The sequence below is a fragment of the Psammomys obesus genome, unplaced genomic scaffold, assembly GCF_907164565.1.
Source record: "Psammomys obesus unplaced genomic scaffold, mPsaObe1.curated_primary_1811, whole genome shotgun sequence".
Classification (NCBI taxonomy): domain Eukaryota; kingdom Metazoa; phylum Chordata; class Mammalia; order Rodentia; family Muridae; genus Psammomys; species Psammomys obesus.
This window is the reverse complement of record NW_026590699.1, coordinates 8096252-8120406: the sequence shown is the minus strand read 5'-3', so window position 1 is coordinate 8120406 and position 24155 is coordinate 8096252. Positions and strand designations below refer to the sequence as shown.

The window sequence follows — 24155 nt, the reverse complement described above, 5'->3', positions numbered from 1 at the left end:
AGAGAGCCAGTGTGTAAGAATAAGGAAAGATTTGCCAAAGAAGGCTCCATCCAGTCAGGAAGCACCCTGTATTCGAGACCACTGCCTTTCCCCTCACATTCACATCTCTTGCCTGAGGAAGAAGAGGTTCACCATACGCCACCCAGGCGCACCTGTGAGAAGCAGGAAGAAACTTGTCCCTACTTCTATCTTCATAGCTTTTCTTTAGGTGAACAAACTTTGAGATCGTCAGTCACTCTAGAGCATATGTAAACTTTTTTCTTTGATTGAAAATAGATCATTTCCTCACACAATATAACTTGGTTTCAGTTTCCTCCTCCCTTTTCCCCTCACAGTTTCTTTCCATTCCTCCCTGTTCACTTTCTGTCTCTCATTAGAAAACAGACAGGCTTTTAAGAAACGTAATATAATGAATATACTATAATGTACAAAATAAAAACACGTACATCAGAATTGGAAAAGACAAACAGAAAGAAACAAGCACGAGAGAAGGCCCGGGAGCCATAGACCCACTCGTGCGCATGCTCAGGAATCCCACAAAAACCCTGGAAGCTAGAATGCATATGCAGAGGGCCTGGTGCAGACCTGTGCAGGCTGTGCCTGGTGCTTCAGTCTCTGAGCTCAGGCTGCTTTGCTCAGCTGATTTAAAAGGCCTTGTTTTCCTGGTGTCCTCCATCCCCTCTGGCTCTTACACTCTTCCTGCCTCCTCTTGTGCAGGGGGAAGGAGATGATCCCTGAGGGGAGGGATTTGATGGAGACATCCCACTTAGGGATGAGGCCTCTCATTTTCTGCATAATGCCTGCTGTAGGCCCCTGTGTTTGCTCCCTTCTGCTTTGGGAGGGAGCTTCTCTGATGACAACTGAATAAGGCCAGCGCTGACCTACAAGTAGAATGTCATTAAGGCTCACTTGATTGCTCTGCTCTTTTACCTAGGTTCCTGAACTGTCTAGTCTCAGGTTCTCGGTCACCCAGGCAGTGTTGGCTTTTAAGTCAAAGCAGACCTTGGTTGGTCACCCCCACAGCTCTGTGCCACCGCTGCCTTACCATATCTTTAGGTGGTACACCACTGTACACCAGAGACTTCGTGGCAGGGCTGGGGTTTAAGCTTCTTTCTGGATAGTATGCGGTGTACTCTTCTGTGCCAAAGATGCTGGAAGTGGAGGCAAAGGCCCTGTGCAGGCACCAGCTCATCCTCTCTGTGCTCAGTGAGTTACGTGGGCATTGTTTTCTGCAGTGGTACCTAGCCATCAGGTTGTAGAGAGAAACATATAGGCTGGCAACAGCCTGGGTTGTTTGGGGATTCTCTTTTGGCCAACAACTTAATTAGATGTAGTCCAATCCAAATACTGGAAGCATCATTTGATGACAAGAGCCAGTTGGGGTTCTGTCTCCCCATTATTTGGTGATTTCATTGTTTAGAAATCTTTTATTGTGTTAGGTTTTAAGGAATGCACAGAGACTATTTTAGGGAGCAAACCTACTTTGGAGACAGAGTAAAAGATCACCCCCTGCCTCTAACTATCAGCTTTACTCTGACCAAACCTGAGAGTGTTCTCACCCACTAAGCCCATGCAACTGGTGCTTTGTTATTTTAAGAACATAGCTTCTTGAGAAATAGAAGTTTAGTTAAAGCATCCTTCATGGGAGGCTGCTTGGCACCATGTGAAAGGCGCTTTGGGTTGGGTGCCAGGCTGGTCATTGAGCTGCAAGTCCTGCTGAACTTTGCTTACCTCTTCTCAGCTACAGAGTGAAAAGACTGGACTTGCCCATGTGGCTTCCATCTATGTTTCATTTAGCCTCCAAAGCTGCCCATTTCTTGGTCTTACAAGCTGATCTGAACACAGCTGCTTCTTGAATTATGGAGACATTGGTGGGAAAGCTGCCGTGAATGCTGTCCTTAGAGTTTAGTACCATGAACTTCCCATTTTACAGTCAGCGTTGAAAAGAGCTGAGTGTTTCGTATCCCACATCTTGCATGAAGCTAGAATTTCGAAGATGAAGCATAATACTTACCCAGAAAAATGTGAGACTCTGACCAGATAATTCTTCAAACAGTGATGTGGTCTCTCTTGGAATGTTCATTCCTGAAGAGTATGTTGCCCTGAAGCAGCAGGCCTTCCTTCACTGACAGGGTCCTCAGAGGAAGGACCGGAAGATTAGAAGGTAAAGTTGGGCTAAGAGGTCTTATATAAGCTACATCTGATGCCAAGCAAATTTATTAAGGAGCACAACATCTTATATACAGTTTTCAGGGGGACAACACAGAAAAGAGCCATCATACAATTGGACAAAGTCAGCAAGAAGCTAATCAAGCCATGTTGCACAAGAGGAACACAGGAGATCTCAAGTGCATCACAGACAGAGTACAGAGCAGCTTCAGGACTCCTAACTCCAGTCTCCTAGGTGGAAAAGCCAAGTTCCCAAGAACTAAACTCAGTCAAGGCCCTGGCCCCAAGCCCACATCTAACCTTGTCAGGTTTGCTCCTGGCCCTTTGTCCCTTTATCAGGGTCACTGAGAAAGCTTTGGATTGGTCTGGCTCTCAACAGAATGTCATTCATAAAACAGAGGGTCTGTGGAAAGGTCACCACATCCCAGAAAACAGAGAACCTCTCTGTCTTACACAAGCACATTGGCATAGGACAGTCTCTTTCAGAGGGGTGACTTCCCATGAAACATACCAGTGAAAGATAGCGTGTGTCAAGAATCTGTGAGATCACTGTTTACTACAACCTGTGTGGCTACAGCCCAAAGCCAGATGACAATAGCAAGGTCACAAAGCCCACACGTAAACAGTTCTCAGACCCAAGATCACTGGAAGCTGCTAAGCACCAGGCTGATGGAGCCACCATTGTCTGCATGGACCTTGTGCTCCTTTCCAACTCCTCAGCTGTGGACAGGCCATCAGAACTTCTTCACATCGTTTTCCTTCTGTTCTGTGGTGACGATCATCGCTGCATGCTTGTAGAGCCTCCAGGAGCAGAGACAGGTCAACCCAGTTCTCTTTCCTCTCACTTCCATGTCAATGTGAATGCTATTGCCTTTCCCAGGTGTAGATGCTGCCTTGCTGCTGGAGGATGTAGACCCAGAGTTCCAGCAGAACAGAAAAACATTTGACTTTCAGCCTTTTCTCTAAACTGAAAAGCCCAGGGCAACTTCAGCGAAAGCCAGTCTACTCAGAGTGGGTATGCCTTCCAGTGGGTGTACCACTGCTGTGTGACTTGCTTGGATGACATAAAAATTAAGAGTTTAAGGAAACAAGAGAGGACACACATGAGAGGCTACTCCGGCACTTTTCTGTGGAGTCCTGACTCTTAATGAATGAGTGAGGTGATAGGACAGGAGGCATCACCTGCGTGTCGTCACAGCTCCCTCAGCTTTGAGCACCTCCTTGGGTGTGCTTTTAATGGAGTGCTTTACTTGATCTGGCATCACCTCAAGAGCTACAACAGTCTGGGCTTTGGAGATAAGGAAGGAGTTTAAAGTGCAAAGGTCTCCATGCACCAAGAGAAGGACATGTCTGAAAGGCACCCGGTGTCTGAAATTCAGTATATATGTCAATTGGTACCTTCTGGAATGCCAGAGGGACCCTGAGGCAATCTCTTTCCTCTTCCTCATATTAAAGATGGGCAAAATGACATTAAAGGGTGGGCAGAGTGGCCACACCGTGTTCACCTCCTCTTGCGTTGGTCTCCATGATGGCTCCTGGGTAGATGCCCCTCACACCAACAGGAGTGAGCTTAGGGGGTGAAACAGGAAGAAAGGCGTCTGTGAAAGACTGTCTTCCCTCTGTGCCACGGTCTTTCTTTGAGGGCCTTTTGGAGGTGGGAGAGAGGAGGTGAGGCTTCAGGGGGGTCCTATTTTGTAGCCTGAAGGAGAGTAACTTGTTCGCTCTGCTTCTTTCAATAAGGAGCAGCAGTTGCCCGGGCTCTGTTAAACACTGAAGTTACTTGTAGCATTGGGCACAAACAACATGTATCCCTGGAGTGAAACTTGTTGAAAAACATACTCCTGTGTAGATGTCCGGAGACTTTTCCAGAGTCATGGGTTGACATGGAGACAGCTGTGGAGGGGGACACCTGCATTTCTGATCAACTCAGAAACTGTTTCAGAACACAGCAGGGTGCAGCCTGGCTGCTGGCTGAGGAGGGCGCTTTGAACAGCCTGGCTGCAGAGCCTCACTGCCTCCCTGACCTCAGGCTGTGAGGCAGACACTGCAGCATCTTCTCTGCTTGGGGCTGTCAGCCTGGGTTCCAGTGTGCGCGTACATGCTCCTTCAAAACGCTCCTCACTTTCAATCTTGTTCATCAGAACCCATTAATCCGGAGCAATTTTATTCACTGCTGGAGATGTGCTAACTAGCATGATTAATAATTACCCTGCTTAGGAATTTAGATGAAGGGTTTTCCAGTCCCTCGTGACTCGGCATCTGATCACTGCTTCAGCTGAAGCTGGAGTCTTTGCTGGGAGAAGCGAGCATGCATCAGCCCAGGGCCAGAGGTGCCAGGACCTCGGCCTCCACTTCTCTCAGGTGCTTCCTACCTGACACAGAAAACAAAGGACAGGACCAGTGTGGTGACGGGCTGCACACCTGTGGGCTTTCTCTCCTGGGAGCTTACTTATTTCCGGCTTAATATCAAGCAGAAACTTTGCCATTCTTTTTGTGTTTAAAAATAAAAAGGAATGAAAACTATGAAATCTCAACTTCAAATTTCTCCCCGGTTAAATTGCCATTATGATGGTGCTTGTCAGTCATCCATTACTCTTGAGTTACCCTGAGCAGCTGGGCACACCTGTGAGGGATTTTTCTTAAGTAAATCATGGGAAGAGGGAAGACCCTCTCGTAATCCGGATCTCCTAGGTGGGAAGACCCATTCTTAATCTGGACCATGCCTTCTTGGGGCAGCCGGCAGAAAGGTCAGGGAGGAAGGAGGCCCACACTTTGCCTGCTTGCTCTTGCTAGCAGCTCTGTTCCTTCCCCAGCATTAGTGTCTACTCTGGGATTCTGGCATGTCAGAATGACCAGCTAAGTCATCCAGCTCTGTGGACTGAACAGCTATTGAATTCTTGGACCTTTCTTTGGTAGACAGCCATTGCTGGACTAGCTGGACCGCAGCTTATAAGTCCTTGTAACAAATCGCCCACATAAGTACATATATATGAATATATGTATACACACACACGCATATGTGTATGTATGTGTATGTGTGCGTGTCCTATCCATCCTCTCTGTTCTGTTTCTCTAGAGAACCCTAATACAGAGAGACTCCTGTGATTACATAAGGGTGGGTCCTCCACGCCGTGCCAGGTCTTTCTTGGGGAACAGGCCCTTTAGGGACAGGATGGTTGGACAGAGAATGAGCTCTCACGTAAAGCAGGAACTTCTCTGATGAGCGTGGGCCTCAGTGGCTCCTCAGCCTTAAGCACACATCACACAAGCATGTAGCAGGGACCACACCAGCTGCGGGAGCAGGGGCCAGGGACTCTGAACTCTTGGTACCTTGGGATTAGCATCTCTGGAAGCCTAAGCTACTGTAGAAAGTAAAGTCTTAATATTTCTGTGAACGAGCGTTGTTGTCGTGGCTTGTAATCAATTAACATGTAAATTTATGGAAGTTGAACTAACAATGCCAGTTAACGGAATCCCTTTTCTTTTCCTACCCAGCCAGAATTTCCACTTACATGCTGGAGAAGTCGAGGCTTGTGGCTCAGCCTCCTGGCCAGGGCAGCTTTCTGATCTTCTCCTGGTTAATGGATGGGCTATCCACCGAAGAAAAATGCGGACTTCGCCTTAGTAACCTCTGCGCACACCGGTGAGTGCTCAAGGGGCTTTCTGACAGTTCTTTCCTGAATATTGTGAGTATGCTCTGAGTTTCAGATGACCTTCATAGTTTTCAGAGGTAGCTTGGCTACTGTCAGGGCTGAGCTATCTAGATAGCAGGGTTCTGGCGCTATGCTGAGTTTTGTGGGGGTTTCCTTTGTTGGCATGAACTTTGATTTATTTTATTTCCTTTGTTGGCATGAACTTTTATTTTGCTGGCTCTTGGACAGGAAGACAAGAAGCCATTGTCTGTAAATATGGAGTTACCTTTGGCTATGCTGGACCTACTGTCTGTTCTGCTGTGGTCTTTTAAAGTGTTGGGCTGTGGTGTGCACAATCAGGATTCAGCAGTAGTAGCTGAGGTCGCAAAATGAAGAGAGGAATTGCACCTCTAAATCGAGGCTGGGTGTTCTTCCCAGAAGGCAAAAGCTTTGTGAAAAGTGCAACTGCTGGTGACTGTGGTGGACTGTCACAAAGATGGTCACCTGAGGAACTCCAGTTCCATACATACCTTCCTGCCAACTGCCAGCCTGAACTTCACACAGCACTGGCCCAGGCTAGTGTGTGGGTGAGAACTAGAAGTTGTAAGGAGTGAATGCTACGCGGAACACAGGCTCGTGGGACACGGGATTTCGCACTCATGTCCGATCCACGGGGTTGAATTGTCTGCGGGAAGCAAGCGTGTGATATAAAGGGGTGTGTAGTCATCAGAGTGATTTGACAATAAATCAGTCAGGGAACCAGGTGGATGACTGTTTGGGATGCGTGAGCGAGGGAGGACACTTCAGATGGCACCCGCTGTAAGGTTACTGAAGGGGTCCACGCAGGGACTTAGGGGCAGTTTCTTGCACAATCAAGGAATGCCCCAGGGCTTAGAGGGAACCAGAGAGCCAAGGTGTGTGCTCGCAGAATGGGGAGGGAGGCGAATGGAGACTCCGTGGGCAGGGTGCTGGCTCTCTGAGAGGAGGGGCTGAATTGCCCTAACCTGCCACCAGGCTGTGCGGTGTGGGGTGTCTGTGTGAGGAGCCACTCAGGAGCCACTAAGAGTTCAGCACCCTGGGACAAGGCAAGCGGCTTGTCAACGTGTGTTATGAATAGCTAATGGGGGCTCGGCAACATTTTCAATAAAACTGCACGCTGCTGCTCCCTTTACAGAAAGATGTCGGTGGGAACTTGTGCACCATGCCGCCGGCCTGGAACATACCAGTTACCAGCTAGACAATCTCTTGTGTGTTATAGTGCTCTGGGGCCTTACTGAGTTTACCTTGTTGGTGGGTTTTCTTACTGGCAATTTTGGTGATTCTGGAACGGACTTTATATTCCTCTGATGTTTGAATTTGGGTTGGGTCTAATCTTGGCTTGTGATTTGTGACCATTAGGTTCCATACTTTTGGAGCTTGGCCAGTGTCCAGTCAGATCTAGGCTTGAGTCACTGGCTTTCTGAACGTTGACAGAGCAGAACATCCATCTTTGGAAACTTTCTGTACGCGGCCAGGCCTTAGGGCCGGGCCCAGCCGTGGAGGAGTCCCTGCAGTGAAGCGGCAGGAAGAGGCCTGTGTCTGCTGCAAGGTGCAGATGTTTGCTGCACGTTCTCTAGAGACCCGTAACCTCTGTCTTAGACACAGCAGGGCCACAGCAGGACTCCACCACCCTCCCTCTGACTCGCTGTCTCCCTGTCTGTCTCCCTCTCTCTCACACACACATACACACAGACTCCAGCCAAGTGAGATGTTGATGAAGTTTGGTGAGCACCACAGCCTGCATCCTGCAAGGTGCCCTGTCCCTTCTTCACACACAACAGCGTGTGGCCTACACGAACCACTAAGATGTGTGTGCAGCCGTCCAGGACCCGCAGGCCCCTTGCACTCAGCCTGCCTGCTGTGGCTGTTACTCCAAAGGACAGACAGTGTCTCTGCCTATGGTCTTAGAATCCCGAGGGAGACACATCTCTCACTTCAGCAGTGCGTATGTTGTGACGTGCCCTAAGTCTCACACGAATGTGTGCAGACCCCGTATCAGTACTAATGTCCACCTACACAGAGTTGCTGCCTGCAGCACAGGAAGGCACTCTAGAACTCAGCACACCTCCCTAACCTTCCTAACTACAGGCTTACTTGGGGCAGGGGTAGACACCCGTTCCTCCAGGGCATGAAAACAGCATTTTGCCCAAGCATTTTCATCCAGCATTCCGGCCTGCATATAGGACTGAATAGACAGAACGCACGTCCCATGGCTCCCACAAGAGGGCGCTCTCTCCACAGTTCAGAGGGAGACGAACCGGAGCAGCCAACCAAGGTCAAACAAAAACTTCATTCCTTCTCTTTCCACTCCCTTCTGTGCCTTTCTTTTCGTTGTCACTAACTATTTCTTATTTAAGTAATATTTCTTTTCTTCTTTTTGTGCATAATGTGTTATATCTTGGAGAGAAATATAAACTACATTCCTACAAATAGGGGTTTAGTGAAAGCAGCAGAATGCCATGATTGCTTGTCTTCTCACTTTAAATGACTTCTCAGCAAAGTCAGACCTGAGGAAGAGACTCTTAATCTCCCTGGCCACTGACTGATGCTGGAGAGCATTGTGGGCTTGCATCCTGATGTTCTTCAGGGAAGGTCAGGCCCTGAACTGTGCCGGGAAACAGTCATTTGACTGAGAGCAGGTGACCTGCTCCTCACCTGCTCTGAGAGAAAGCGAGCTGAGTCACCGTGGTTTGAACTTGTGATGGCTGCAGACTCCTGTCACGGGAGAGCAATTAACTCCCGGGAGAGCGTGTTCTGCTGAGCGGTTCTCAGGAGCGCTGAGCTGAATCTGAAGACATTTCACAAACTTTTTTTTTTTTTTTTTAAGGTAAAGAAAACGTTGGTGTCATTTAAAGGTGACTCTCCACGACTCTATGCCATGTGAGCATTTGTGCGGTCACACGTATTTGAAACCTGTGCCTGAAAAAACTGCACGTGTGCAGGGGAGTTACGCTGGGTAGTGTTTTGCTTAAATATTATTTTGGAGGTTCTACCACATGGCTTTGTGCGTCGTTCCACTTGGAATGCAATAAGCAGCTGTATGTGGGAGCTTTGAACAAGCGTCTTTGCACGTATTCTCTGAATAAGCTTTACACGGATGAACTCATTATACATGGAGGCATCTCTTGCCATCGGCTTTGTTGTTGATAGTAGGTGCTTTTGAGATAATACATGCCACCATTGATGGGTGGCTTATTACACAGCTTTGGGGACTGTCAGTGACTGCAGAGTCACCCTTGATCTCACAAAGGTGTGGATGAGCTGACCTAATCAGCCAGCCAGCATGGCAGAGCTGATATGGGCACACCTGGCTGCTCAGTTCCCAATTATCTGTGTGGAAATCTGTTACACTCTTATAGTTGGCAATCACTCCGTTTCCTCTCAGACCATGTGCTCAACTGTAGGAAGAGAATCAAGTTCTTAACTCTTCCTCCTCCTCCATGTGTTGGACAGCAACAGACACTGTCGAGATTTGAGAGTGAACAGGCATAAGAAAACTAGGGGTCAAAAAGACTACGTAAGAGTCTTATACATGCCTTTTAGCATAAATGGAATCTCTGGTGAGATTTCTAGAAAAGATGCATGTTTCATTGGGACAGAAGAAAGGTCACATGTGCTTAGGATGTTAGTGTGCGCCATTGTGATTTTATCATTCTTATTTGAAGCACTTTTTTAAAAAAAGAAACAGAGTGAACGAAGTGAGGTTAAATAAAACAGAGCCCATGAAGCTGAGAGAGAAAAGTGTTGGGGGGGAGGTTAGGGAGGAAGCTGATGGCTTAATTTTATGAAAACATGTTATAGGCATGGCCGGGCCCCATGGCTGTGAGGAGGTGGTTGTCCTTCCTTCAGATCCCTCCTGCAAAAGGCTCCTGGTGGCTTCAGGGGAGAATTTCACTAAGTGAAATTTTTGCTAAGTGAAAAAGATAAGCCCGCTGAATCCTAGTGTGTTTGTTATTTCAGTCATGGATAGAGGAAGTCATTCTTGGGTCAGAACTCGGCTCAGCACCAACCTGGCTTTCCTGATCACTGATTTTGCCATCCTGGGCATGGCATGCATTAGCTATGCATTTGGAGTACATGGGGATCTATCCTCAACTACTTACTCATCACCCCAAATCCAAACAGTTCTGAAAACCAAACATTTACTTACAACTTACGTGGTGAAAACCCGGGCCCAGCCTAGACTGGCTCATCAGCACACTCCCCACATATGAGAGCTTTCTTGGCCAAGGTGCTTGGCCACAGCCTTCTGTATATGCTTTCCCTCCTGGCTGGCAGCTGCAGAAGTCTTTGGATGCAGCTGGAGCATCCTCCCATCTCTGCCTCTGAGTGGGATCACACCTCACTGGGACTTCTGTCAACCTCATCAGTGAGCGTGTGTACCTGTTTGTATTTTATGTAAGTCACTCTCCAAGATCTTCCCCAGCTAGCAGGTTGTTCTGAGCTGTGGAGATCTAGATGTATACACTGCCACACAGGCATCACGAGTCATTTGTCAAATGTTTACCTGGTTACAACGGTGCTTTTGTTACGGAGCTTTCTGGGCCACAGGAAGCTCACAGACTCCCACAGACTGTAACAAGCCCCTGCACTTCTCCCTACTGGACTGGGACAAGTTTTAATGCAATCAATAATCTCTGTGTTGTTATGAACAAGAAATTAATTTGGATATGGAAGGTATATGCTTCAACCGACCAGAGAGATGCCATTCTTAGGTTGTGCAGAGGGGACTGAGGAACTGGTGGGTTTATGCAAAAATAAATAAGCCATCTTGTTAGTGTGTGTATTTCCTTTACATTTTAATTAATGCTAAAATTAAATGCATACCAAGGAGACATTTGATGAAACTTCTTCATGATTTATTACAAAGTGCTTGATTTGTATACTTGTTTTGTGTGCCTGTGTGGATACCCAGAGTAGCATCAAAAGTCCCTGGCTGAGGTGCAGTTGTGAAGAAAAAGGACTAAGGAGCCTTGCTCTGAGGACTCACATGGCCGCAGGCAAGAGCAGCAGGCACAGCGGTTCCTGCCACTGTCCTCGGAAAGGGCTTAGAGGTGCCTTCTGCACCTGCACAGCCTCTTCTGCACCTCTGCACGGGCAGACAGGGCTCCCCCTGCAGAGCAGAGCGGCCTGATTCTGGAGCAGCTTGCTCATCTCTGGAGGCTGAGCATCACTTTGTCTTGTAAACTGTACATTCTTGGAATTCAGCTGTGAAGGTGCCAGGAGAGGAACGCTCTAAAACACACTGCTCCCGGCATTTCTGACTATCTGAAGTGCCCATCAGCACCTCTGTGCATCTCTCTTCAAGAAGGCCCCTCGCTGGCAGCCACAGCAGCTCTCCTCTAGCTGCCCTCCTCCTGCTGTTCTCCTGTCCTGTTTGCTGAAGGGGCAAAGAAGCGGGGCTTCCCCTTCTCTCTTTCCCTGAGTCCAGCTGTGTGCGTGCTGGTCTCCGTGGTCATCCCCGACCTGTCACTGGCCGTCCCTCCACCCTCTGGACACAGGTTCAATGTGCTAGTGTGCACTGAGGTCCCGTGTGGTCTGCCTGACTCCTCCCAGCATCACCAGTTACAGGATTCAGGACCCTGACCTGTGCTGGAGCACACCTGTCAGCAGCATCCCCCAGCGAACATGAATGGGAAGACGGCACAAGGAAACTCACTGTTCCACAGGCACGTGTCCATGTCCAGCTGACAGGAGAGCGAAGTTTTAGAAGCTGCTGCCTCCTCAGGACACTCAGTTTAACCAGATCTGGACTTCCCTCTCTGCCCCCTCCTCCCCCATCACCAGCAGCTTTAAGATGGCGCTGTATTTCTCTTTCTCTGTTTCCTCCCCTGAATTATCTTTGATGTGTTCACCTCTGCCTCACCCTGTGCTTCCCTCTGGGTAATTTCCATGGTACCATTATGTGGCTCATCTCTTCCTGAGAAGATGCTTAATTCATGTTCTGAATATTCATTTCAGTGACTTGTTTTCCAACCTCTGAGTTTGTTTTGTTCTTTTTAAAAAAAAATCTGTTTTTCTCTCAAATATTGTTTCTTGTCCCCACTCTGTTTTATTCCTACTGAAGTCTCAAACATGCTTCCTGTGTGGTCTGTGGCCGGCTGTGCCACGTGAAGTCCTGTGTGCGTGCGTGCTCCCTGTGATTGCTTAATACCTGTGTTGCTGGTTGCCCCAGAGGTTGTCTGTCAGCTGTAACTTAGCATGTGGCGGGGTGTGGTGGTCCATTGTTAGCCTGCCACAATTTAGACCACTGGAGAGAAAGTGTCAGCGGGGAGCTGGATCAGGCTGGCCTGCTGTGGGGACCGTGAGGCAGACTGTATGTTAGTCAGCACCGAAGACTCGGGTCACTGTGGGCAGCACCATCCCCTAGCAGGTGACCCCTGACTGTGCAAGTGTGGAGTGTGAGCTGCTCACTTCTCTCTGCTCTCGTCTGTGGGTGTGACGCCCTCAGCTGCTTCCAGTTCCTGCCTGGACTTTGCCTAGTGATGGACAGCAGCCTGGAACTGGGCGCTGACACTTTCTTCTCCCGAGCTGCTTTAGGTTGGGACATTTTATCACAGCAACAGATGAAGCCGGGATACGAGATGTTCCTAAGTACATGGCTAGGCACCCGGATGGCCTGTGTCAAGGGCGAGCTCTCCAGAGAAGTCTGCCTTTTGCTGGTCAGCCCCCGCCCACTTCATGCCAACCCTCAGCTGAGAATCCCTAGCATGCCACTTAAGCTTGAATCCCTAGAAACAGGAGAGGGTCACCACGGTCCTCTGGTCCTCTGAGTCAGTGTCTGCCATGCAGGGGCATCTCTGCTGTCTGTCTGGGGACCACGGGCAGATGCTTTACAGAGCACTGGGGCCCAGCCCCTAGGTTGTAAACTTGACACCCTTTGGGGCTAGTGATATGCTCTTTCCCCACATGGCCATTTGAAGCAGAGCCTCTGGGTAGGAGAAGCAGATTAAGAAGTAGCTCTTGCGCACACTGAGGACCAGGTAAAGACCCCTTGCGCAGCTAAGGGGCCTCTTCCCTCCACAGATGTGTGCTGCCACTCTAAAAGCCATAGTTTCGGGTGAGCAGGTCCACAGTGTCTCATGGCTGGACTAAGGAGGCTTTCTGGGGTAATGCGCTTCCTAGTTAAAGAAATGAAGAGATTATTTCTTAATTATACATTCTAAGTAGGTAATGCTCTTGGGTTGTCTTAACTTGTCCGGGCTGCCTATTAATTCTGATGGACTATCTGTGAGTCTCTGTGTGTTCAATTATCACTAACAGGTTAGTATGCCACAGAGAATGTTCCGTATCAGCCCAAGAAATGGACCTCACTAAAATTCTGCTCAGCGGCATATTTGTCAAATCCTAGCATGTTTCTGTGCATTTGTGAGACATCGATGGAAATGGCTGATTAAATGATCAACCTGGCGTGCTTATAATGTCTACAGAAGGCCCTGGTCGGCACCACCCACCCTCCCTCACCTGCCCTAGAAGAACCATCCAGTGCATGATTTGCATGACATCTGTGTGTCACACCCAGGGCAGACTTCTTTGTCCCCAGCATGCTGTGATGGCTCACCTGTTCAAACATTCTGTGGTAAACAGAGCAGCAGGCAGTGACCTGGCTTATTTCTCTCAACTGTACTTTCACCCCTTTCACGTGTTCCCCTAGCTGTCTGTTTGTTGTCAGCTCAGGAGTAGCGTGCTTATGCTGTCCCTGTCTACTCTAGCCATGAAACTCCTGCTTGCATATGAGTTTGAACAGTCAATTAAAAATAGAATGTGGCACTGCAAACAGCAGAGAAGGCATGGGGTGATCTGGGAGGTGAAAGAGACATTGAAGGAAAGGTAACTGGGAGGCTTCAGTGTTAATTAAATACAGTGGGTTGCAGAGGAACAAGCAAACCGAATGTGAAGCTCAACCTATGTTTTCTCAACAACACAGCCACAGCGAACTACTGACCTCTGCTCTCTATACCTGGACACCCCCTCTTCTCTGAAATAAGATCTGTTTCTGCTCTCCCTTGATGAAGAAACAGCATGGAACGTGTCCCGTGACTGAGAAATGGAAGAGGCAGGGCTCCAGGATCACGGAGGAGGTCTTCAGTTGAGCCCCGTTTCTCAGGACGAGTTCAGAATTCTTAGCCCATGTTACACAGCCAACTGCTTCTAATTACTCTTCCTAAGGGGAAGGGCATCTTCAGGATTTCTATTCAGCTCGAGATCCCCTGAAATAACTGTTTGGCTGTGGTAAGGCTTAGTGTGCATGGCTTCTGGAGAGGGGGTTTCTGACAAGGCCCGCACTGGCTGAATTACTGGGGGAGTCTGCTGAGCCAAAGTCCATGTTGAATAAAAGAAGCTAGATAGGAGAGGTTTCAGCCAGTGGTGGGAGGGAGGCGAAGCCTAGGACGGACCCTCCGTGACAGTCAGCCTTCTCCCTAGCTCCTGATCCTGTCCCTCTGAGAAACATGTCATCTTGATGTGCCCAAACACCAAGAGAAGACTCAGCCAAAACCTCCAAAGAGACGCATGCCTCAGCCTGTGCCTTCTCTGGGCATGGATTCTGTCGGGAGGTGCAGCCTCTCCCTGATGCTGTGTAACTATGGGGTTCAAATTGTCTTAAAATTTGTGTGCCATGTGGCGTTGCTTTGGCTACAGCAAATGCATCCTCTTTAATTCAAAGCAAACTGATTTTATTTTGTTCGACTGACTGAATTTTATTAAATACATACAAGCTGATTTTGTTTTGCATTCATACAATAAGCTATTTTTGTGGATTCCTTGGCACAAATATAGCCCATTGTGAATTTGTAGTAAACAGCCCAGCACTCGCCTGGAGCCTGCAGGACTCCGGGTCTGCCTTCCACAGCCTGCTCAGCAGGTGAAGCACTGAACAATTCCGATTAGAGATTTGGTTTCCAACCCTTCATTTATTGTTTCAAGTGGTAATTCTATTATCTGGCTATTTTTACTCTGGCTTGTGAAATACAGCTATTGCAAAGAATACAATTGCTCAAACCATGACTCTAAGCTTAACTCCCTTAGACAAGGGATTTTCGCCCCCAACATTGAAGAATACCTGGGCTTGCAAAACCTTTAGAGAATGTGATGCGAGACAATGCATTTGCAGACCTGAGAGTGTACTGCTCGTCCTGACCGAAATGCGCTTAGTTTTTGCTTAGTCCAATGTCATCTGAACATGTCCCGACATATCATAGTTTAAATAAACAAAAAATACCTTAAAATCAGTGTGCCATCTCAGACTTGAGTAATCATTGCTATCCAATACTTAGCATGTTTCCCTGTGCAGAATTGCATGTGTTCTGTGCCGGTCACAGATGTTCTGTCTTTACTCTCCCTTCCTGTTGGCGTGCTTGCTATCTGTGGGCAGTTATGCCCCCATTTACCCTTGGGTCCCCAGGCATCACAGATCTTGGGCCATGCAGAAACAATTTCTGTTGTCTTAACTGAAGCTTTATTATTTTTGTTCAGTAGTAGATATCAAAGACCCAGGATGGTGTCTCTGATGAACTTCAAGTTTTCAGCCCTTCTATGCAGATCTTCTCCTACTCCCTTGAAAAATCATAGAATGCCGTACTTGTATTCTAGAAAGCTCCATTACTCCTCCTTTTGTTTTAAATTCTCCGTGTTATTTAGTGGTGGGACACCCTGCTTTTTCATGGCTCACTGGCACAGGAAGCATGGCTGACCCAACATTCAACATCTATAGGTTGAATGAATACTTGATGAATACTCAGATTCGTGTAATGGTATGTCCATTCAGTGTGTGTGGGGGGGAGAGATGATGGTACGCCCATTCAGTGGGGAGAAGATGGATATTCAGATGCAAAGATGAAAGAGGTGAAGGTATCTCCCCAAGTACGCATGATTCCATTGCAAATACTGTGTTTCTAGAAGGAATTGGTGGTCCAGGGTGAAATGGCAGTTTTGACAGCTGTTTACTTCAAGCCTGTCAGGATGACATAGATCTGTGTTGTGTGTATTAAAAGAAAGACAGCCTCATTCCTTAGTCAGTGATCTGCGTCATCATAAACATAAAGCAGCATTCTGTTAACGCAACATCAGCAACATTTTGTATGCATGTGTGTTGTGTGTACAGCATGCACCTGTGTACATGTTCATGTATGTGTGCACACATGTATAGATGACAGAGTTCCATGTCATATATCTTGTTTCATATGGTTAAGTGTGTGGGCGATGACACAGAGTGGAGATTTCATGTGAGCAAAGAGAGTTTCCAGATGGAGAAAAGTTGGAATTGTGAAGGACATTCAAAGTAGTAGGAATAATGGGTGTCAGCAAATCTGCTGACCAGAGTCATGAGCCAGGGTGTCAGCAAATCTGCTGACCAGAGTCATGAGCCAGGGTAATCCAAACAAAGTGGAGCACCATAGCTGCTGTTCATCAAGCTTGGCTTCCTTGATGTCCCTCTCTTCAGCACCACATCTGGACACATCTGGATACCTTGCTTTGAACAATCTTATAACGGGAATGCTCAACCACACCCCCACCACCTTCTTTTTTCCAAGACAGGGTTCCTCTGTGTAGCTCTGGCTGTCCTGAAACTCTCTCTCCCTAGACCAGGCTGGCCCCAAACTTAGACATCTACCTGCCCCTGCCTCCCTGGTGCTGAGATTAAAGGTGTGAGCCTCCATGACCAGCTTCCATCCATCTAACTACTAAGCCCAGCCTTCTAAGTAATTGTCTCTTAGTGTCCAGGAAGAAACAGAAGCAGAACGGGACCTTTTCATATGGATTTGAAAAGTGGATTTTATTGTTTGTGTGAGTTGCTGTCTTCATGAAAGTTAATGCTCAACAGCCACTGTTTGGTTTGATGCTTTAGTTATAGATCATGAAGAGATGAAAAAGATGATGGGACTGCAGAGATGTCTCGAGTCCACAGGACCAAGAATCTATTGAAGGTTATTTCCAAGGAAACAGACTATGTTCTATGCTTGAAGACTGAAGACAATTTTAACATTTAATGTATATCTGAGTTTAATCATAATTTCCATTTATTATTTTTGTTAACATTTTAATGGCTGTGATTGACAAAGATTATCAAATGCCTCCCTAAAGAAGCACGGCCTGGCACTGAGGGAGGTGTAGCGGTAAATATGGAGCACCCATCCTACCTGGAAGCTTGTTTTATTTACTTTTAATCATGTCAGGGTGGTGTTTCATTTCCCACATATGAGCAAAATCGGAATAGTATTGATTCCCGAGTTGACAGTTGGCAGACACCCATGTCAACTAATCTTGAGGTTTTCAGAATCCATCTTCACCAGCGTGAAACCATTCTGTGTACCTGGATGTCATGTTCTCCTAGGACTGTCTGTCATGCTAAATGTCATATTAGCATCATGACATTTGAATGTTGCTTGTAGAGCCAAGACACATCATTCAGAACTTCACTTATAACAATTTTTGAGAATTCTTGATGTTCATATAATCTGTAATTCTAAATGGATGTTTCCATGCTTCCCTCCCATGTTCCTCGTCTAACCTGCCCTGGGATAGAAGCCCTTCTCACCAGAAAGCTCTCTGTATGGACAGGGACAAATTACTGGGAGTGTTAGTTGTTATTGGGATTTCTTTCATCATCTCATGAAGACATTTTGTGATTATTTAATTGGACAGATTATTTAATGTAGGCAGGAATAGCTGAGTGGTTCAAAACACATGAGAAGAAAGTGAACAATAAGGAAATAGCTTCATTGTGGGGCTTGCAGTTTTTCTGGTGACTTTGGCTTCAGACTTCCTGGCACTGTTCTTATTTCAAAATTGGCTATCAAAACATTACAGGTGAATGCCATTGTACAGGTCATATATTTGTGTTGAAAATATATAGCTCACACATAATCACACGAGGAAGTCAAGCAGACATATTTGATTAAAAAGAAAAAAAAAAAAACACCAAGAAACAAGGAGGCCTTTAACAGAATAGGAAGTCCCGAGCTGAATCCCCTTCTTCCTACCTCGCCTGAGTCAGTAGGATCACAGTGAAGATGTGTATGTGTGTATGTGGGGGGGGGGGGGAGAGTGTTAGGATCATGAAGGGAAGCATTGTGGGTGAAAGTTGTTCGCTTAGCAACCTCTCCATTTTTACTCAGTTCTGAAATGGCATTGATACTTTAAGAAAAATAGTGTTGATGCTCAAGTCACAGGGATAATGGCCCACACTTACTTGTATATGGGAATCACGAATCAATGGGTTAATATGGAGGGGGTGTAGAGTTGGAGGGAGATGTGTCCCTGGGTAAAGGAGGAGTTGAAGAGAGGATTATCTTAGAAAATTTTCAAGGAAAACATTTTAAAAGAAAATAACATGGTGTTTGGCTTAAGTAATTATTTTGGTAGCTAAAAGCCCCAAGGGAAGCTCTGCTTCCACCCGCCCTTTTTGCGTGTTCCTCGTGTACATAGGCAACCAACCCTCTTCACAGACAGCCTCCTGCCAACCTGGGGATGACTCGATGTCAACTAGAAAAAGCTCTGGATGGACACAGCCTGTGTTAGTCAGGGTTCTCTAGAGTACTTACAGGCTATGGTCCAGCTAATCCAACAATGGTTGACTGTGAACAGAAGTCCACAGGATGTTGTTGCTCAGTTGTTGTTCAGTCCACAAGGATGGGTGTCTCAGATGTTCCTTTGTATATGCTGGAATCCCAAAGAAGTAGGCTCCTAAAGCCAGTGAAGGAATAGAGATGCTAGCAAGGCGAGGGCCAGCCGGCAAACAGCAAGAGCTTCCTTCTTCTGTGTCCTTATACTCACTTGCAGCAGAAGGTGTGGCCCGGATTAAAGGTGTGTCTCCCTGCCTCAGGACCTGGATCAAAGGTGTGTGTCTTCCCTACCTCAAAGTTCTGGACTAGAAGTAGATTCACCCACTTCAAGCCAAGCAGAAAATCTCTCACAGGTGTGCCCTTCATACCTGTATTGTAGTTCGTTCTAGATGCGGCCAGGTTGACAATTGAGAACAGCCATCACACAGCCCCATGGGCTTTGGCTTGTTACACTGATCCCACCGTCACCATGTCCACACATTCTGAGAAAACTGGCAACTCTGTGGGTCATCCTGAGGGAAGCCAAGGGCAGCCCTTCCTTCCCCTGGGTCCCTACTGCACATGAGGTCAGGAACAGGCTCAGGCTGAGGTTCAGCTCCCAAGTCCAAGAGTAGAACAACACTACTCAGCCCCTGTGCCTCACTCAAGAGACCTGTCTGTAACTGGCCGCCATAGCTGTCACCATGTGCAACAAGGAGGGAGCTTGGAACCAATTCTACCAGATGTTTTGAAGACATTTTCTGACTAGAAAAATCATGGATCAGCTACTCTAGAAATGTTGCATGACCCCAAGCCATTCTCAACATGTAATTTATTTGTTGACTTTTTCTCTGTTCCTGAGGACCATTGAAGGGTATTCTCTTTCCAGCAACTACAGGTGGATAATATGTTAATATGTTTGGCAATAGAGATTTATGGGTCTAAACCTGCACTTACAAAAATACCTGTAATCATATTACATCGGACTAGCCTGAAGGTTGGTCACTGTGTTCCAGAAATATTGAGAACAGTAAGAAAATGATTTTCTGTAGAGGATGGAGGTAAGGAGAGGATTTAGGTGAGAGTAGGGTGAGCATGTTGCAAACTTCTCAGACTTCTCAAAACTGCTATCCATGTTTGTAGATTGAATATCACCATGGAAACTGTTTCTTATCCATGGTGGAGAAAGCATGTCCTTCTTCGTACATAGAGCTGGTAAGAAGCACCCTGGAGCCCTTAGCTCAGACTTGGTGAATGGGCCCGTGTCTTTGTTTTTAGCCTGTGGCATCCTTTATGGTTGAGTGCTGCCCGCTGTCTCTGTGCAGTGGAGGTACACATGCAGGTATGCATGAGAACTGCTCCCATGTACTGCCAGGTGCATACACAGGCGTTGAGAGCCATGCCACTGAATGGCAGTGCCTGCTGAGCATGCACACACCTCTGTGCCAACGTACATGGCATCCCTGAAGCATAGGAGGTGTGGCACGCAGAAACATCATAGGGCTTTGGAATTCTGTGCTTGTGTTTTCTGCGGAGGATAGTTGTGTTTTTTATTCACATCATGCCATTGCTGTCCTAGATTCCCATCCTGGGAGAGAGACCACAGCCTGTGCAGAGCATTTGATATTTGCCCTTCTGCACCATGGATCCTCAGTGCCAATCTTTCTGGTAGCAAGGAAAACCCTCTTTAGGTGCATTGTGAAGACAAACTCTATCGCTGGGTTTACTCACCCCAGTGCTGGAGGGCTGACTCAGAAGGTAAAGGCACTTGCTGCCAAACCTGGCTTCCTGAGTTTGATCTCTGGAGCCTGAGGCTCAAAGGAGAGAACCGACTCCCAAGGGTTCTCCTCTCGTTCACATATACCAGTCATCCCCAAACACACACATAAATACTATAAAATAAGAACAGTCTTTGTCAGTGTATGTAGCCTGTAAGTTACATCCTCTGGCCTGTGAGGGAGGGGGCATCTGGGCTATTCTCCTGACGTACTAATCTTTGAACATAAAGGCCTTTAACACAGAGCTGGCTCTAATGTCCTGACTCTGGACGTTGAAATACCTGCATTTTATCAAGTGGTTCTGTGCCATGTTACATGTGAATTAAAAAGGGAGATGACAATGCAGATTGTTCCTGCCATAGGCACATGGTTGACACTCATGAGTGACACAGAAGACATTGAACTCTGGGACTGTGGGACCATTGGTTAGTAAATGAGTGAAACTATAGACCAGCAGACTGAGGCAGATGCATTTACTGTCAGTCATGAAGCCGCTCTCATGGACCACTGGGATGGAGTCTGCTGAGGGCTCAGGTAGTCTACAGGGGAGGCCAAGCAATGAGCCTCACTCATCTCCTTAAACAGGAACAGACTCTGCCAAGGCCACTGTCACGTAGCACAGATGACCAGTGCCGTGGAAAATACCTATTTAAAAACCACCATCAGCGCCTTTTTGTCCACTTCTGCTTCAGGGAGAAGGTGAAACTTTGGCAGAAGCATTCTTTGTTGCAAGACTTTCTCAGAAAGTCCCCTGATGTATTTGGATCGGTTGATTGCTTCATCAAGGGTGTTGTCAATGGTGCCACGTGTTGACTCGTTTCCCACCTACCCAGGGAATCCCCGCATGGGTGGAAAGTACAGTAACACCCCCCCCCCGTCACTGTGAGGCAGAAACGGGAGCTTTCCACGGAGCTTAGGTCCCTGTGTGCTCACGCAGTCACCTGGAGAGTAAAAGCAGGATTAAATGTTCCTTAGAGTCAAGTCTCTGTGGAGATGCTCAGTTTTGCTTTTTCCCAGGTATGCTGTGCCTTTGTGTGTGGTCTCATGAGGAGAGATGTCAAAGGGAAAATTACTACCTTTAATAAATAAAGCATAAACATGTAATTTTTTTATCCCCAACTCTCTCATGATGAGGCCCGGTCTGCCGGGAATTACGGAACACATTTCTCTTCTATCATTCTAGATACTACAGAAAAGCTGAAGGTTCTTTAATTTTGGGCAGAAACATTATATTTATGTGTACTTGGCTGATCGTTTTCTTGACATAGGATCTCGTGTAGTTCAGGCTGGCCGTTCACTCAGCTCACTAGTTACTCCAGGCCAGCTTGAGGTACTGATGATACTTCCACCCCAGTTTCAAATACTGGGATTCTGAGTATGCGCTAACGCACCCTGGTGTTTGTTGTTTATTGACTGAGCTTCGAACCCTCAACCTGTGTGCACAAGGTAAATGCTGCATCGCTGAAGTACAGCCCCGGCTTCTTCCTTAATGTTTATTTTGAGGCAGAGTGTCATTAATTTGTCCAGATTCTCTTTGTACCAGCTTTGTAGTGTAAGGTCGCCTTTAACTCTAAGTCCTGTTACCTTCTCTTAGTATGGTGGGGTGCAGGCAAGCAAGAGTGCCACCTTACCGGAGCTGTCTGTCATCTATCTCAACTGTACTCTGTAAATGTTCTCCTGTCATTCATCTATCTGTCATCCATTTATCATCTATTCATCTAATCTACCAACTGAGCTATATCTGTCCATCTGCTTGCCTACCTGTGTCTTTCTTATCTGTCATCCATCTGTCTGTCTGTCTGCCTGTCTCTGCCCAGCCATCCAGCCATCTCCTTTCCATGGCCCTCCTGGGCACCTCCTTGCATGCATAGGGTGCACGCCGAGCTTATTCATGCAGCTACCCTCATTCCCTCTCTTACAATTTTCTCCCAAATCTTCCTTCTGTTTTCAAAACTTGTATGTTCCCATTCATGTAGTGTCTACAGAGACAATAGTCTCTCATATTTGTAGTTCCCTCTTTGTGAGCTCATCCACTCAAGTGGTTTCTGGGTCCTTGCAAACACAGGGAAGGCTTCCAGTTATCTTTTCCAGTTGTTTTTTTTAATTCCAGGCTATTAAACCTGTTGTTTCTCTGCCTGTGGCTTAAACCTTACCAGTCTAAGTTTATATTTGACATAACTCATATAAACATGAAGCTTTCCCCAAAAGATGTCCCCTGGTGAACAGCCCGACAGGATCCACCACTCCCAAGAACACTGACACCTGACACCAGTACAAAGCATCAGAAGTGCTTTTTCCTCTCATCCTAGCCCCTTGCCTGCCCACCCCAGTCTACCCACAATGCCCCAGCCCCTACCCTGCCTTGGCCTTAACCTGACATCTGTCTGTGCCTAGACTTCCTCCTACTTTAGCCATCTTTTTCTGGGGAGCCTCCCTCTGGAGAGCCAGGTAACTCACAAACCCCTAACCTGAGGACTCTCTTTTGCTTCTAGGCCCCCAGGGCTTCTTGCCACCTGCTGAACTTCATTAGAACTCTTTACAAGGTGCCTCCAGCCCTGGCTGCTCCTCCTTCCTCAGCAGTCTTTGTTCTTATCGCCCTAGACTCTCATTTTTCCTGACCTGTGCACCTGTGCACACCCCATGTGACTAACCTTGTGTTACTTCCCGGGTCATGGGCATTATTTGCAAACTAGGCCTGTTCTTGCTGACCTGGTGGCTCTTCTGAGGGAGCCTGGCTCCTCCACAGCTTTTCCTCCTGGTGCCTACCTGCTTCCTCCACACTTACAGGCCTCTGGCACCCACACTCTGCCTCCATGCTGTGTTGTAGCTAGCTCTTCTCTTGTCCCTGCCTTGGGTACCTAATTTGTTGCTGCTGAGTTGACTGGAGGGGCCCTTTGTCTTTGTGTCCTCAGCTTTTTGGAATGCTTGCATTTGGTAATCAATGCATCTGTGGTTGTAAAGCAAAGGGAATTAATCAGCAACCTTAAAATTAAATGCTACTGGCAAGCAGGGATAATACATTAGTATACATTAAGCATCTTTCATGCAAATGTGAGTGCTTTGGCACCTGCCAACTTTCTGTATGAAGTTCATAGCATGCTGGCGACCATCTCCCCTCGTGAGGAAGGGGTCAGATAAGGCAAGCCCCGTGTCCGCAGTGTGAGTGTGCCCTGGCACAAGCATCACCATCTGCTTTCCCGAAACATCCTGGGCTCCTGGGTAGCTTTGTAAACACCTGTGCACACAAGGTCCAGGTGATTTCCACTCTGACAGCGATCAGCCATGGATGAGCTAACCTTTCACCACCAGTGCTGACTCGAGGCCAAGCCATAATGCTACATGTTTATCCTAACAGGTATGTGAGCCAAGGCATGCGGGAAGATGTACCCACAGCAGAGCGCTCTCTGAACAAGGAGAGACTTGCAGCTCTGAGGCACGCTCTGACCGCCCTCGGCTTCAGCAGCTTGGTGAGTCTCCTTATCAGGGTTTCACACAGAAAACCAGCCTCTACAGGTTTATACTCACTTATCCCAAACCGTTTCCTGGGCCTCCATCCAGCACTGACAACGTTTCAGCAGAGAACAGGCTTCTGTCTGCCCCCCTGGGGCTTACGGTCCAGTGGGGTGGGACACAAACAGACAGGATGGAAGGGTAGCGTGTATCAGGAAGGCAGAGATACTAGACAACACAGTAAGAAGACTTTAAAGCTATTTCACTCATTCTTTCGTTTATTTATGTTTATGTATGGGTGTTTTGTTTGCTTGCAATGCTCATGGAGGACAGAAGAGGGCACTGGGTCCCTTGGAACTGGAGTTACATCAGCTATTAGCTACCTTGTAGATGCTGGTGGTCAAACGCCAGTCCTCTGCTCCTCAACACTGAGCCATCTCTCCAGCCCCGCCATTTTCAATAGAAATAGAAAAAACCTTTCACATATGTATCTAGAACAAACCCAGTAACTCTGCTGACTGACCCACGAAGACCCTGAATAGTCT

General features: G+C 47.3%; 1 protein-coding gene across 2 annotated transcripts in view; it reads left to right on the top strand.

Annotated features, from left to right (window-relative positions):
* The window catches only part of Myo16 (myosin XVI), a 449864-nt gene that overhangs the window by 234018 nt on the left and 191691 nt on the right, over nucleotides 1–24155 (top strand). For both annotated transcript variants that reach the window (XM_055608467.1, XM_055608466.1), the window contains exons 16-17: nucleotides 5665–5812; nucleotides 23516–23627. In XM_055608467.1, coding sequence (XP_055464442.1) covers nucleotides 5665–5812; nucleotides 23516–23627 — 260 coding nt within the window. The remainder of the gene's footprint in view (nucleotides 1–5664; nucleotides 5813–23515; nucleotides 23628–24155) is intronic.